Source organism: Narcine bancroftii, chromosome 7 (genome assembly GCF_036971445.1).
Source record: "Narcine bancroftii isolate sNarBan1 chromosome 7, sNarBan1.hap1, whole genome shotgun sequence".
NCBI lineage: Eukaryota > Metazoa > Chordata > Chondrichthyes > Torpediniformes > Narcinidae > Narcine > Narcine bancroftii.
In genome coordinates, this window is record NC_091475.1 from 180,740,833 (window position 1) to 180,757,673 (window position 16,841).

The 16,841-nt window shown below is 39.1% G+C and overlaps 1 protein-coding gene across 5 annotated transcripts in view; it reads left to right on the forward strand.

The window, feature by feature from the left end:
• Nucleotides 1-16,841, forward strand: part of b3glcta (beta 3-glucosyltransferase a) — a 155,725-nt gene that overhangs the window by 45,425 nt on the left and 93,459 nt on the right. For all 5 annotated transcript variants that reach the window (XM_069892526.1, XM_069892529.1, XM_069892525.1 and 2 more), the window contains exons 6-7: nt 12,381-12,489; nt 13,457-13,593. In XM_069892526.1, coding sequence (XP_069748627.1) covers nt 12,381-12,489; nt 13,457-13,593 — 246 coding nt within the window. The remainder of the gene's footprint in view (nt 1-12,380; nt 12,490-13,456; nt 13,594-16,841) is intronic.

Below are 16,841 nucleotides of genomic sequence, written 5' to 3' on the forward strand. Positions count from 1 at the left end.
AACTCAGAGCAAAACACAAATTTACCTCCCCTCCATGGACCATCTACATCTCCCACTGCTTAGGAAAATCAGCCAACATACTGAAAGACTGGTCACACTTTGCACATGCCTCTTATTGGGGAGAAGGCTTAAGAGTGTGAAAGCTTCTTCCGTACAGCCACCAGGCTCCTTAATGAACCTCATAACAAGTGCTCTCCTGCTGCCTTTGCTTGATGCTAATTATTTTTCCTTTTTATGACAATCCAGTACTCTAAATTGTATTCCTTATACAGCTGGATGAATGTAAGAAATAATCTGTCATTTGATTTGCAGAAGAACCCTTCTCACTGTGCCAGATAATCTGTGATAAATAAATGTAATAAATTTTCAAATTGGCGTGAGATTCTCATGAATAAGGCATACATAGTCAATTCCAAATATCCACAAATTTGCTAGGTCAGTTATTTAATATGGTTTGCTTTACACAAGCTGCATCTTGTTGTCAGCTTTTCCTAATTTTTCGGGACTTGCTGGATTTGCACATTCATTGCTAATTAAATTAAACATTGAATTCTTCTTTAATAATGTCAGATTTAATGCATGAAAAATGCTGCACAAACATTCCAGTGACTAATGGCTATAGTGGGGTGTGGCATGGAGTTTTTTTTCGTATACTTGGATGACATACTCGTTGCCAGCCACTCCCACAAAGAGCACCTGCAGCATCTGCATTTACTTGCTGCTTCCTACAGGAGTTCAGGCTAACTGAACCCTGACAAGTGCAAATTCAGGCAGTTCTCTATCGAATTCTTGGTACATCAGAGTGTCATGCCATTGCTTAGCAAGGTGGAAGTCATCCTCAAATTCGCGAGGCCCGATATGATTAAAGGGCACTAGGAATTTGTGGGGTTGGTCAGTTCCTATTATTGCTTTCTATCCTCTGCAGATCATATTATGAAACCCCTCTTCGGTCTCATGTCCAATGATACCAACGAATTCCAGTGGACAAAGGAGATGACGGTAGCATTCCAGTAGACCAAAGATGCCCTAGCGAAGGCAGCATTGCTGGTCGATCCACAAATGGATGCACCAACCTCCTTGATGATAGATGGGGTCTTGGAACAGTACACCATTGGAAGCCTCTAACGTTTTTTAGTAGGCACCTCTGCCCTCTGGAAACTAAATACAGCACATTCAATAGGGAACTGTTGGCACTGTACCTAACGGTCAGATGCTTCTATTTTTTTTTGGAAGGCAGGGACTTCTCGGTTTTTACTGACCACAAACAGCTAAAGTTTGCCTTCGCGAAAGCATCAGATCCCTGGTCAGCCCGCCAGCAATGCCACCTATCTTATGTATCCAAGTTTTCAACCAGGATGAAACATTATCTCCGGTATGAGTAATGTGATGGCTGATGTCCTGACCCACTTCTTTGTTCAAGCAGTATGTGCTCTCTCTCTGGGTGTAGATTACATGGTGTTCACCAAAGCTCAGTGCCAGGACAACAAACTCCAGGCTTATAGAACTGCTGTCACGAGCCTGCAACTTGAGGATGTAGCCTTTTGGCCACAAGGTACCATTCTCTTGTGCCACAATTCCATAGGTCGACCTCGCCCAATCATCCTTGCTGTGTGGAGACATTGGATTTTCGATGCCATTCATAGACTGTCCCACCACTCCATTCGAGCGACGGTCTGCCTGATAGCTGACAAATTTGTATGGCGTGGACTCAAAAAAACAGGTCACGTACTGGGCAAAGACGTGCACAGACTGCCAATATGCAAAAGTGCAAAGGCACTTGAATGTTCCGCTTCAGCCTTTCCAGCCACCGCAATGCAGATTCGACCACATGCATGTCGACATTGTCAGCCCGCTTCCAATGTCAGGAGGGTCCAGATACTTGTTAACAGTCATCAACAGATTCACTAGGTGGCTGGAGGTGGTTCGTATGATGGACTCATCGATCGATTCATATGTCAGAGCTTTTATTTTTGCCTGTTTATCTCGGTTTGGCCTACCCACACACGTCACCTCTGACAAAGGCCCACAGTGTACCTCTGCATTCTGGGACATTTTCTCAAGATTGTTTGGAATATGAAGCCTATCAATCGTAGTCGAATGGCCTGGTGGAGCAGTTCCATAGGCACATGAAGGCTGCACTGATGGCCCGACTCGAAGGATCTGATTAGGCGGACGAGTTGCCCTGGATCCTCCTAGGAATAAGAATGGCACCCAAGGAGGATCTCAACTTCTCATCAGCTGAGTTGGTTTATGGAGCCCCGCTCATGGTACCTGGGGAGTTTGTGCCCGCATCATGCAGACAGGAGGTGCCACGAACCGAAGTCTTAAGCAGACTGCGAGAGCGGCTTGAAAAATTGGCCCCAGCTCCCACATCAAGGCATGGAACAACTACACCCTTCATCCCAAAGGAACTTCGGGACTGTGAGTTTGTGTTTGTGTGAAGAGGTGCACACGGGTCACCCTTACAGAGGCCATATGTGGGCCACTTCAGAGTGTTACAAAACAATTATACATCTTGTGTACTGGACATTGGGGAGCATCCAGAAACATTTACTATTGACCAACTAAAGCCTGCTTATCTCGGCCTTTGTCACGACTCCTGATGCAAAGGCATGGATGACTGCCCAAGAATGGTGGACAGTAATGGCATCAGTGGTTTAGCCTCCAATCACCGGTGGTGGGGGAGTGGGGGGTTGGTGAGAGGGATGTAGTGGCTCGCTTAATCGAACTGGCTCAGGGGATTCTGAGTGACGTTATTTGGAACGTGCGGGGTTTTAAACAGCTGCTCATGACTGAGTAAACTACTTTTACTGAACTTTGACTTGTCTCCGTCTGATCATTTTCTCGTTCTTCATTTTGCACTGCGACACGGTTACTACGCAAGCGACAAAATCTCATCTTCAAATGACAAGTAACCGTTTGCATTATTGTTTGGGTGATTAAATTATTATGTTCTATGCATGCTTAGCTGATGTAGAAGGAAATGTCACTGAAAATATCCAGCTGGCCAGAGTCGTTAAGGATAAAGAAGTTATTTGTATTTCCTGGAAACATGACTTTTGAAATAAGTAACTTCCATTTGCGATCTAAAATCCCTTTTAATAATCTATGGATTTTGGAAAGTGGTTGAGCAGTCTGGAGTTGGTTCTGAAAGTGCCCAGTAATCTGGAGATCTTCAAATCTTGATGATGAAAAAAGCTAGTGCTTTTATTTTTTTTTCTTCAATTTTTATTGAAACGAATGCTCTAACTTAAAGATGGAAACATGTACTCAAGTCATGACATTATTTGGTTTGTTCCTGACACATGAAAACCAGCACATGCATTCTTGGAGCATTTTTGTCTAAATGTTTGAATTGGAGAACAGTCTCTAATTCAATAAATTAAGCTGAAATTGAGTCACACTATCCAATATTTAGGCTGACATTCATCCAAATGCCAAGTGACCTCCGATAGTGAGCATTTGAACATGTCTGTCTCATCAGAACATCACCAGAAAGTCTTGAAAATTTTAAAACAAAACTGGCAATTCATTCTCATAAAAATGATACAAAAATATTTTTGATTTTCTTCCAGATTTTTACTTCTTTCCAGAATAACATCAGCAAATAATTAAGAACGAACATTTTTTCTGATCAGTGTCAACTTTTATGTATATGTGCTCTATAGTATATTTTGCTCTTTCACTAATTCACATTTTAAGTCTTGTTACCCTCTTATCAATGCTACTTTCCTATTGACGTAAACTATAAACCTCCCCCACTCTAATTTTTTTCTTAATTTGGAAGTAATTTTATTTGCACATCTATATACTCATATGCTAATATAAATTCTTTGAATCTTGTTATTATAAATTGTGTTGCATGGATTGGCTAATAAGTGCTTTACAGTAAAATCCCCATTATCCAGAATTCAAGCGACCAGTAAATAAATCGTGGAAGAAAAACCGGTAAAGGTGTGAAAGTTTAAAGTTGGTGCCCCCCATCATGCAGCTCAAAATCTAGCAACCAGAAAATACATTTATCTGGCATCTATACATGGATACTTTGGGGGGTGGGGGGGGGGGTTGTTTTACTGTATATAGTTTCAACTTGTCAACATGACATTTTATAAGTTTGCCATTAATTCAAATTTATATTGTTGTTACAAATGACCCTCTAGATGGGGTGGGAGTTTATTGCTTTTTGAACACAACAACTACAAATGCTGTTTATTGAATTCAAGTTATTTCTCCTCCTTCAAAGTCCAAATAATTGAAGGTACAGTTAACCCCTTCTTAATTGTTCTGATGTATTGCCCACTAAAAATACATAGGATTTTATCACTCAGTTCGCAGACTTCCTTTCGAAAACTAAGCACAACTTCTTTTTCTTTGAATATTTTATTCAACATATATATATCAAAAAATTAACAATATTTTACCATGGTATCATAATAAAATGTTAGCAAATATATGCTGAAACTATATTTTAAAAAAACTAAAATCTAAAAACTAAAATAAAAGGAAAAACTACTACAAATAAAAACGAAACCCCCTATTAACCCACCCTCCCTAAACTAATCTAATACCAAAACTAAAATACATGTTATTTCATTATAAAATGATTACAAATAATTAATTCGGATTCATCAGTTGACAGAGACCTCAAAAACATCATAAAATTATTATACCTTCTGGGAAAACTTCACTGATCAGGAAAAGTAAATTAATAAAATCAAAATTTTAATTTCACTATTTTAACATACAGACCCCAAATTTGCAAAAATAAAGAATATTTATCCCTTAAATTATACGTAAATTTTTCTAATGGAATACAACTTTGAATCTCAGCATACTATCTATCTAATGTTAATGAAACATCAGATTTCCATGTTACAGTGACTCATTTCCTTGCTATTACTAAAACCAATGTAACAAATTTTAATTGAAAATCTGACTGATATTTTAGGAGTGACACTTCCAAAATTTCCTAACAAAAGTAAAAGGAAAGTTCACTCCCGTTATCCATTGCAAAAATTTACTAATAGAAACCCATAAAGGGTTGACATTTGAACAAGACCACATAGAATGAAAAGTTCCAATTTCTGTTCTACATTTAAAACGTTGATCCGATAAATCCGGTCATCATCTACTCAATTTCTGAGGAGTACTATACAGTTGGTGTTAAAAAAATTATAATGAAGTAATCTATATCATACATTAATAGTATTTGTCTTAACTTTTTTATACAAATTTTGCCAATCTTGTTGATCTATTATCGTGTCCAAATCTCGTTCCCATCTTTCTTTTGAATTAAACAAGCCTACTTTAGGTCTGTTTTTGTAAAAATATATATGCAATTGAAATAAATTTTTTAATCATTCCATCAACCATAATTTGTTCCAAATTTGAAAGATCTTTTAAAATAATTTCTGATACTAGTTTCTCTCTTAAAAAAGCCCTCAACTGAAAATTACAAAATAATGTATTACAAGGTATATCATATTTAATCATTAATTGATCAAAAGATATCAATCAATTAGCATAACCATCCCCCAATTTAGAGATTCCCTTATAATACCATATATTTAAAAAAGGATTATGTTTTGGAAAAAGATCAATAAGGGATTAATTAATGGTGTTTTTAATGAAAGAATATTTTCATCTGTTTCTAATTTAACTTTATTCCAAATATTCAACAAATGTTTTAATATCGGAGCTTCCTTATCTATTACACTGTAGCCGACTGCTACAAAGAAACACACTCGCAGTGTGGGAGGTTAAGCTCTGAGATTTATTGAGGCCAGAAAGACTCCTTTTATACAGTTGGAGTTCCCGCTGTTTGTTTGATTAGACGACGTCAGCTGCATGAATAACAATAGTGGGTGGGAACATTCTTGCATGTAAATACCCTTCTTCCCCAGCATGTTATTGATTTGTTAGCTGGGCAGCTTGGCCAGGGCCATTTTAGGGCTGCTGGTCTTGTACTGCTCCAGCTTTCAATCGCGCCGTGTTAAGGAACATGTTACATTGTGTTATGCTGCTGTTTACTACTGGGTGATGTGCTGGCTTAATCTCTGAGGTGGCGGGGCCACCATGTGACCCCCCCTTCAGAACTGGCACTACATTTTATAGTGTTCTTGGATGCAGTCTCCAATGTCTTTGGTGTTTTGCCTCTGAGTCGAGGTGCTGGTGTCTTCACGGTGGTGTCGGGTCAATGAGTGCTGGCTTGAGCCTGTCTGTGGTGAAGACCTCTGGTTTGCCACCAATGTCCAGTTCCAAGGTGGCCCCATTGTTCAGGATGACTCAGAACGGGCCTTTGTAGGGTATCTGTAATGGTGGACGGTATGGCCCTCTGTGCACGAACACGTACTCACAGTCTTGGAGTTTTTTAGGGATGTTAAACCTGGCTTGCCTGTGTCTGGAGGGTGGAATCGGTGCCAGGTTACTGACCTTTTCCTGCAGCCTGTCCAGGAAGGTGGTTGTATCCTCCTGTTGGCCTCTGACCAGTGGGACGAAATCCCCAGGGACCATGAGTGGAATTCCATAGATGAGCTCGGCGGAGGATGTGTGGAGGTTTCCTTCGGGTCTGTATGAATCCCCAGTGGTGCCCATGGCAGTTTGTCCACCTAGTTGGGGCCCTCAAGTCTACTTGAGGGCTGTGGGCATTTAGGAAGTCCACTCCAAGGAGTGGCTGTTCCAATGCGGCCAGCGTGAACTCCCATGAGAAGATGCAGCTTCCAAACTGCAGCTTGGTCCTATGCATGCTATAGGTCCGTATGTTGCTGTTGTTGGCAGCCCTCAGTGGGGCCCATTTGCCTGCATCTAGTGTCCAAACCTGTCAGGGGCATCATGCTGACCTACACTCCTGTATCCCCAAGAATTCTCCACTGCAAAGGCAATCTCATACGTACAGGAGGCTCTCTCGGAGGCCAGTCGCCATGGCCATAAGTGTCGGCTGGCCTTGTTGTTTCCCTGGAACTTGCATGGAAACGGGCATCAGCAGGCCTCGGAGCCACATCTGCTGCTCATTTCCAGGGCCTGCCTTGGTCTGGTTGCGAGATGTTATAATGAGTCTCCCGGTAGCCGAGCACTTCTGTTCTGCTTCCACAGAATATCTGTCTGTGCTGCTACTTTCCGGGAGTTGCTAAAATCCGTGTTGCCCAGAAGCAGTTGGATGTCCTTGGGCAGCTGCTCCAATAACTCCTGCTTGAACATGATGCAGGGCTTGTGATCTCCCAGGAGACTCAGCATCCCATCCATGAATGCTGATAGGGTCTGTCCCCTAGCCTATCCAAGTGGAGCAGCCATGCCCCCTCTCTCGCTGCTAGAGCCCTAAGGTCTCAGTTAATAGCTCTTTGAAGGCAGTATAAGCTCCTTCTGATGGTAGCCTGTGGATGAAGTTGGCCACTCCGTCTGCAGTCTCTGGATCCAGGGTACTGACCATATAGTAGTACCGTGTGGTCTCAGATGTAATGCCCCGAATCTGGAACTGATCTTCAGCCTTGTTGAACCACACTCCAGGTCGAACTGTCCAGAAGGTCGGGAGCTTGAGGCAGACTGCGCTGATCGCTGGATTTAGATGCCGTCTAAAATGTTGGGGTCACCAATTGTAGCTGACTGCTACAAAGAAACACACACACTCGCAGTGTGGAAGGTTAAACTCTGAGATTTATTGAGGCCGGAAAGGCTCCATTTATACATTTGGAGTTCCCGCCGTTTGATTGGCTGACATCAGCCGCATGAGCAGGCGGGAACATTCTTGCATGTGAATACCCTTCTTCCCCAGCCTGTTATTGATCTGTTAGCTGAGCAATGTGGCCAGGCCCATTTTAGGGCTGCTGGTCTTGTACTGCTCCAGCTTTTAACCACACCAGTTTGCTGTGTTAAGGGGTGTGTTACAATGTGTTATGCTGCTGTTTACTACCTTGTGTGCTGGCTCGATCTCTGTGGTGATGAGGCCACCACAGCACTAAAATTAAAATCCCATTTATAAAGAAACTCATCTGGCCTAACTTCTATCTTATGTAATTCAATATCCACCCATGATGGTCTAAATAAAAAGTAAAAACCTTAATTGTGCTGCTCTGTAATCATTCTTAAAATTGGGAAGTTGTAGTCCTCCTTGTTCATATTTCCATGTTAATTTTTCTAATGATTTTCTTACCATCTTCCCTTTCCAAAGAGATTTCCTAACTTATTTAAATCTTGAAAAATCTTTTGAGGTAAAGGTATAGATAAAGTTTGAAATACTGAATTAATGGAAAAACATTCATCTCAATACAATTAACTCTCCCAATTAATGTAATCTGTAAACTTACCCATTTCTGTAAGTTTTCCTGTATCTTTTAAAATATTGGTATATAATTTATATAAATTTTTACAATTAGTATCAATATGCATATCTAAATATTAATTTTATTTGTCCAATTAAGATGAACTGCTTGTCTACTTTGTGAATAATCTCCTTTTACAAGTTCCATTACCTCACTTTTATCCCAATTTATCTTGTATTCTGAAATTTTCCCATAATCTTACAATTGATTATAAAGTCTTGGTAGTGATATTTATGGTTGAGTTAAATGCACTAATACATCATCAGCAAATAAAGTAATTTTATTTTGTATCTGATTTATCTCAAATCCCTTTAATTGTTGTTCATCTCTAATCTTTTGTGCAAGTGGTTCTATAGCTAGAGCCAACAAAGCTGATGATAAAGGACACCTCTGTCTTCTAGATCTATTTAAATTAAAAGATTGAGATATCTGTCTATTTGTTATTACTTTAACAACTTCTATATAAGGTCTTAATCCAATTTATAAAATTTGCACCAAAACCAAATTTACTTAACACCTTAAATAAAAAAAATCACACTCTAACCTATCAAAAGCTTTTTCTGCATCTAAAGCTACAATAAGACTCAAATTTTGTTTCTTCTGAGCTAAATGAATTATACTTAATAACCTTATTATATTCTCTGAAGTTTGTCTTATTTTTAACAAAACTCATCTGATGCATATTTATTAAATCAGGAAGATATTCATTAATCCTATTTGTTAATACTTGTGCTACATTTAACAGAGATATAGGTCTATAAGGAGTAGGCTTTAATGGATCTCTATCTTTTATAGGAATATCTATAGTTATAACCATGGATAATAGACCTTAGAAGCCTGGTCTATTACTTTCATAAATAATGGAATCCATAAATCTATAAACTCTTTATAAAGTTTGACTTGAAAGCCATCCTCACCTGGAGATTTATTATTTTGTAAACTAGTAAGCACATCATAAATCTTCTGCTCAGTAAAAAGACTCTCTAATTGATCTAAACTTTCTTGAGTTAAACACAGTATTGATAATGATTATTTGTCACCTATAGCCTCTTCATCTTGTAATGATTCAAATGTATATAACTTCTTGTAAAATTCCTTAAATACATCATTTATTCTTTGTGGTTTATATGTCACTTCATTATTATCCTGCTGTATTGCATTCATTATTCTAGAAGATTGTTCTGCTTTTAATTGTCAAGCCAGAACTTTGTGATCATTCCCCTAACTCATAATATTTCTGCTTAGACTCTTTTCTATATGTTAACATTGTAATTTTTTATTTACTGGAGTTCTCTATTTATCCTCGGGATGATTTTTGAATATCCTTTTCCAATTTATCTATATCCTTCATATTTTTTAAGTTTTGAAGAATAACATAATTTGCCCTCGTAGATAAGCTTTCAATGTATCGCAAATAACAAACATATTTTCTACTGATTGTAAATTAGTTTCACAAAACAACTATGCTGGCTAATAAATAAACAAAAATCTGATCTTTTCGATAATAAAGAATTCAATCTTCATTTATAAACTGAATGTTTTTCTGCAAGTTCCAACTCAATCAAAAGAGGAGAATGATCAGATATTAGTCTAGGCTTATAATCCACACCAATCAATTTTGATTTATTTTGAGTGGAGAGCAAAAAAAATTCAATTCCATAATATGTAACAAACTTGCTAGAATAAAAAAGAGTTTCTCCTGGAGCTGCTGGAGTCGGCCCTTGAGAGGGACCATCTCACGGAGTTATCTCTGCGGCTCGCCACAAAGATGGTGCAGTTGGGAAAGCTGTAGATGAAAAAAATAAAGGAAAAAATCTTCACCTCTCCAGTCCAGTGCTCCAGTTGTAGAGGAAGAAGATGATTTACCTGGTATAGAAGATGATTCTAATAATTCTGCAAGTGAAGAGGAAGATACAAGCACAGAAGAAGAAGAATTTAATGGCAAGGCAAATTATTCATAAACAAAGGCAAGAACATCAGGACCAACATTCCTCTCCACTCCACCTGCGATCTAACAGTACCACAGCTCTGTTCATCCATCCTGAACTGTTTTAGCCCAATCACATTACCCACCCTTAGAAAGATTATGTTTGCCATGAAGCCGACAGCCTACCTTTATTCCTACTCCCCTCCTGAAGGATATTTTTGGTGCTTGCATCCTCTCTATTATTAACAGTCCCTTGGCCACCGGGACAGTCCAATTTGTTTCAAGAGTGTTGTGTCCAGCCCCTCCTGAAAAAAACAACAACCTCGACCCATTTCTAAACTTCCAATCCTGTCAAAGGTCCTCGAAAAGGTTGTTCTTAGCTAATTGTTGCCCTACCTACATCCAAACAACATATCTAAGAAATTCCAGTTAGGTTATAAGACCTAATGACCTGCTCCTCGCCACTGACTCAGGGAGTTCTGCCTTTCTAATTCTCCTGGTCCTTAGCACAGCATTGATACTGTAGTTCATGCTATTTTATTAGATCTACTCTGGCAGAGGGTCGGTGTCGATAGTACAGTCCTGAACTGGTTTAAATCTCAGTCAACATGTGCAAATTTTCATCCTCGTCTGCTACCCTTTCCTGTGGGGTTTCACAAGGGACTATTCTGGGCCTCATTTTCTCCCCTCGGTCATATCAACTAAAGACATGGCATCTCCTTTCACTGCTATGCTGATGACACTCAACTCTCTCTCCCTGAAGCCCAACAATCAAGCTAAGATATAAAGTGCTGGATGACTCAAAACTTCTTGCAGCTAAACGAAGGCAAATCTGAGATCATCCTATTTGGCTCCCAAACTCCACCAAACTTATCCACCCTCATTAAACCACACATTAAATTCCTTGGTGTGATATTTAATTCCATCTTCAAGTCAATGCAGAAGTAAAAGCTAGCCTTTTCCTGCTCTGCACTATTGCCAAAATCAAATAATTTCTGGCACTGAAAGACCTCGAGAAAGTTATCCATGCCTTAATTTTCTCCTGTTTAGATTAGTCTAACTCTCTTTATATGGGATTTAGTCAGTTGTCATTATCCTGTCTGCAACTGGTTCAGGATGCTGCAGGGAGGAACCAAGAAGAGGCTCCATATCACCTCGATTCTCACCTCCCCTCACTGGTTGCCAGTTACAGCTCAGAATAGATTTTAAAGTTCTCCAGTTTTTTTACAAAGTTATGTAAGTTTGATGGATCTAAAAGCAAATGTTAGAGCCCTGGAGAATGTTGTTGAAATGAGAGACTCCAGGAGTCGTCATGTTTATTATCATCTGATTGAACAAGTACAACTGATGAAACAGCATTGTCCGGTCCTCGATGCAAAAGCATGCAGACACACAACCAGACATAACACACATACAGACAAACTATACATATGCAGGACAAGTATATCTATAAAAATAAATAAATGTTGCTTTGTACAAATGAGAGTCTCGGAAGTTTAGTGTGAGCATTTCCTTTTGTCATTCAGCATTCTCACTGCCTGTGGGAAGAAGCTATTCCTCAGCCTGGTGGTACTGGCTCTGATACTCATGTATCTCTTCCCCAACGGGAGCAGCTGAAAGATGCTGTGTGTAGGGTAGAAGGGGTTCTCAGTTATTTTGTGTGCCCTCTTCAGACAACAATCCCAGTAGATCACATCGATGAGGGGGAGGGAGACTCCAGTGATCCTCTCTGCCACTTTTATGGTCCTACGGATTGACCTCCTATCCATCTCCGACCTCCGAGTACAGATGCACAGTTCCTTAAAAGTGATAACTCAGTTGGACAGTGTGGTTAGGAAGGCCTTAATTGTGTGAGGTATTGAGTGCAAGAGTTGGGACCTCATGATACAGTTGTACAAGGGGCTGATGAGACTGAAGTTCTATCATTTCTTGTTAACTTCAGGTCATTCTCTCCAGATGGGATTGATTGGTTTATGGAATAATTCAAAAGATGTTTCAAGCAAGTGATAGACATGGAATAAAAATCATCTGGACCACAAAGCATTGGCACTCAATGAAGAGTGTTTCTACAGATATCTGTAATTTAGGTTTAGATTTTAAAAAAGACTTGTGATAACACTATTTTGATTTCTTATCAGCCTTTCTGCTACTTATGGCAAGAAATCCTGGATTTTCTTCTGTGAAGAACAAACAAGAATAAAAATGCCAAAGCTGTTGGAGGTCCTTAGCAGATATGACAAAGCAAAGGTATTTCATCCTGTATATGAGAAACCATATAACCATAACCATATAACAGTTTATGGCATGGAAACAGGCCATCTCGGCCCTTCAAGTCCACGCCGGTTCACTCAAACAACTTCTAACTTAATAGTATGTATCTGATGTAACTGGTGCTAAAAAAAATTATAACTCCTGATCCAGATTTATCAAAAATTTCCAGTCAACTAATTGATTTAGGAAAACCTCATAAATTATGTCTGTTATTTAATTATGCCAAAGTACACATTTAATAATTCAAATGACAAAAAATGCAAAGTGCATATGATTTTTTTTATCAATCATTTCACGTAAACGTTTGATAGAATATATGCTAATATAATGTCAAGTTTTTCCAATTAAGCTCTGTAGTTTGGTATGTTGTAAAACTCTAGAATCTGGAACTTACTTTTAAATTTAAATTAAGATACACAGCACATAACAAGCCATTTTGGCTGACGAGCCTAAGCTGCCCAATTACACCCCCTGTATGTTTTGAATGGTGGGAGGAAACCGGAGCACCCAGAGAAATCCCATGCAGAGACTGGGAGAACATACACATTCCTTACAGACAGCACGGAATTCGAACCCCTGTCACAGTCACGGGCGCTATCAACAGTGTGCGCTAACTGCTATGCTAACCGCACCGCCTTTGGGAATTGGTAGATGCCAGATAAGTGAATTTTCTGGTTACATGATGTGTGATTGCTAAACTAACCACTAGGAGCACCAATGTAAAATTTTCATGTTTTTTACCAACTTATTTTCCACAATTTTTTTGACGTAGCTTGAGGCTGCCAGTTGCTTGAATTTCAGTTAACAGGAATTTTACTGCATTTATAAAAGGGGCACTTCATTTTTAAGATGTGTACTATTTGACCTCACAGTACATTTAAAATGCGCAATGTAGCTTCTGTTATTTTAAATTATGTATATAAAAAAAATTCATTTGTTTCAGGAGTGGTTCTTAGGAAAAGGTTTGCATGATGTACAATCTACAATTATTCATCATTATGCTTTCACTGAAGATCCAGAATCTTTTAAATATCCAGATTTCGCTGCAGGTTGGGCCATAAGCATTCCACTTCTAAAAAGGTAGGCAGTTGTGCTTTTAATTATTTAAAGTAAATCTTCATCCTTCCTAATTCTACAGTATCAGCATTATGTTGATGTAGTTGTAATAACATTGTGGTTAAAGTGAAATATTAGCTGACTATTTTTTGATGTGGTCTGTGAAATAGCTTTAGATACAGTATATATTGATGTAAGAATAGAAGAGCATTCAAAAGATTGTCAGTGACCTCTAGACAACAATCAAATTAATCTTGCTCTGTCTCACTGTTCCATAATTCTGCAAATTGTCCCTAAGTACCTTTATCATTAAATGATTTCACAATTCTGAAAGCAGTGAGATACCGAATATATTTTAGGTATAAGAAAGACTTTATTTAGATCCTCGTTGTACCTTTTGCCTAAAACTTTAAATCATTGCTTCTGGCCTTGAATCATCTGCTGATGGGAACCAATTTTCTCTGCAATATCAAATCTTCTCTCAGCCTACTTCATTGTCTAATCCAGATTTCAGATTTACAGTCAAGAGTGCCTACATGATATATGCAAACTTGAGATTCTTTTTCTTGCAGGTGAGACAGAATTACTACTTCTAGGTGCAAGGGTCCCTGATTGAGTTTGTTGGTGAGGAATCTGATGGTGGAGGGGTAGCACCTATACCTCTTTACTGATGGTAGCAGTGAGAACAGGAGGGATGCTGGGTGATGTGCATCCTTGATGATTTCTGGTGCTCCTCTTGGAAGAGTTCCCTGTAGATGTTGTCAAGGGTGAGGAAGGTTTTGCCTGTGATGCCCTGAGCTGTGATCACTACCTTTTTCAGCGCTTTACGTTCTAGAATATTGGTATTGTCATAACAGGCCATGATGCAACCAGTCAGCACACTTTCCACCACACATCTGTAGAAATTTGCCAGGGTTTCTGGTATCATACCAAACTTTTGCAAATTCTTGAAATAGAGAGGCTGATGTGCTTTCTTCACAATGTCATTGGTGAGTTAAATCCTTGTAACCATTCCAATAAATCCTTCATCTGCAAAACTTCCACATCTTTATTAAAATTAGCTAGGAGTTAGAATACTGAAGTTTTCCTGCACAATGTTTTATGCAGTTTATCTTGCCAATAATTCACAAACCTTTTAGTATGATTAATTCAGGATTAAGTCTTTCCTCACCAATGATATAGTTGAATGATTCTCTTGAAGTTAGGTTTAGCTAATTGAGATTATTGGGTCACACTTCGAGTTTAGCAGTAATTTCATTGTTTTTATTGTTTTGATTTATTGTGACACTTGGACCACATCTTTGCAAATCTAGCTAGTTTTTGATGGACTTTGCATTCTTGTGCAAACTGATAAAAATTCCTGACAAGCTCCATATTTACTGATAATTTTATCTGTTCAATTTCTGATGAGAAATATTTGTAGTTGTCCCCCTTAAACTAAAAGGTTTTTTTTATAGCTCCTTCTTTGGCAGCTGGGGTGTTTTCAGTTTTGGAATGGTTTTAGAGCATAGAACAGTACAGGCCCTTTGGCAACAATGTTACAATATATAAATCTACTCAACAGTAAACCTTCCCTACCACACACCCATTTTCTTGCATTTAATGTGCCTGTCCAAAGTCTTTTAAATGTCCTTATTGTACTAACCTCCACAATCACCATGGCAATGCATTCCAGGCACCCTCTATTCCCTGTGAAAGAAAAAGAGAACCCTAACATTTCTCCTAAACTTTACTCACCTTATGCAAATGTTTTATGGTATTTGCTAATGTCACCCCAGGAAAAAGGTGTTGTCTGTCTATGGCTCTCATAAGCCCCTTTCACAGTTGCATTTCACTAAATTGGCTGTACAGTGTTCTGAGAGTGGAATGGGGGTTTGGCTTTTCATACAAGCACTTCTAACTGGGATAGTTAAACGCTTCCACACTTGTAAGGAGCCATCCTCGGGGTTAAGACTGTTCTACCTTCTACCAGTGACGTCGTGACACATCAAGTGATGGTGGACCTGCCCAAAATCCTGATTAATGTATTATGATCTTATATTTGAACAAAATTTATCATGCCTAATTATAATGTAATTAAGCTTTATGTACAGCACAGGATGAGCCCTTCAGCCCCTGTTGTTGTGGTGCTGACCTATATAAACCTTTATAAGGGACTATAGGAAAGTGCTTGCAATAGCGGACAATTTTTAAACAGGTTGGGAAAGTTGGTAGCTCTATCGCATACAATTTATAAATACCGTGGGGAAAAAGTGATGGCGGTCCTGCCCTCCCAGAATGCCATGTGGCAGAGAAAGGGCTGTATGCTCGGCTGCATGCATGGAGCATTCATAGAGGGGTTTCTCTGCCGCATGGCATTCTGGGAAGTCAGGTCTACCATTGCCATTTCCCCATGGTCTTTATAAATTGTGCACTATAGTGCTACCAATTTTCTCACACTGTTGAAAAATTGACCACTATTGCTATTTATTCCCTCTCTATCTCTCTTCTGCTGTGACTTTCCCATGGCAAAGTTTATACCTTCATTTTAATCTTCTGTCATGTTCCTACACTCACGCAAAAAATTGAGTCATTTCAATCCCACAATGCAATGATCTGTTTCACACTTGCCTGATTGCAATGTCCGCATCTGCAGATTCTGGGGATCGAGGCCATCAATCCCTGGCGTGAAATGATTATGCTTTCACACTAGACACTTTAAAGGCTGATTGGCGGTTAATTTCTGGGATCACTTCCTAGTGTGAAAGGGGCTATGATCTTATAGACCTCTATTAAGTCATCTCTCATCTTTCACTCCAAAGGGAAATGTTCTAGCCCTTACGACGTTGCCTAATAAGACACATCCTCCAATCTAGGCAACATCCTGGTAAATTTCCTCTCCAAAGCTTCCACATCCTTTCTGTAATGAGATGACCAGAACTGAGCACAATATTCCAAGAGTGATCTACCAGAGTTTTGTAGAACTGCAAAATTACCTCACGGTTCTTGAACTCAGTGCCCTGACTAATAAAGGCTAACATACCATAGGCCTTCTTAACTACTCTATCTACCTACACAGCAACCTAGAGAGATCTATGGATTTGGACTGCAAGGTCCATCTGTTCTTCCACACTGTTAAGAATCCTGACATTAACCATGTTCTTCACGTTAATGCCATTTCAGGCAAGCAAGTCAAATAACCTGGTGGAAAACACAAATCGCAGATTCCGCAATCATGAGCAAACAAGAAGCTGGAGAAACTTACTGGGTCAGGCAGCACCTGTGAATAGAAA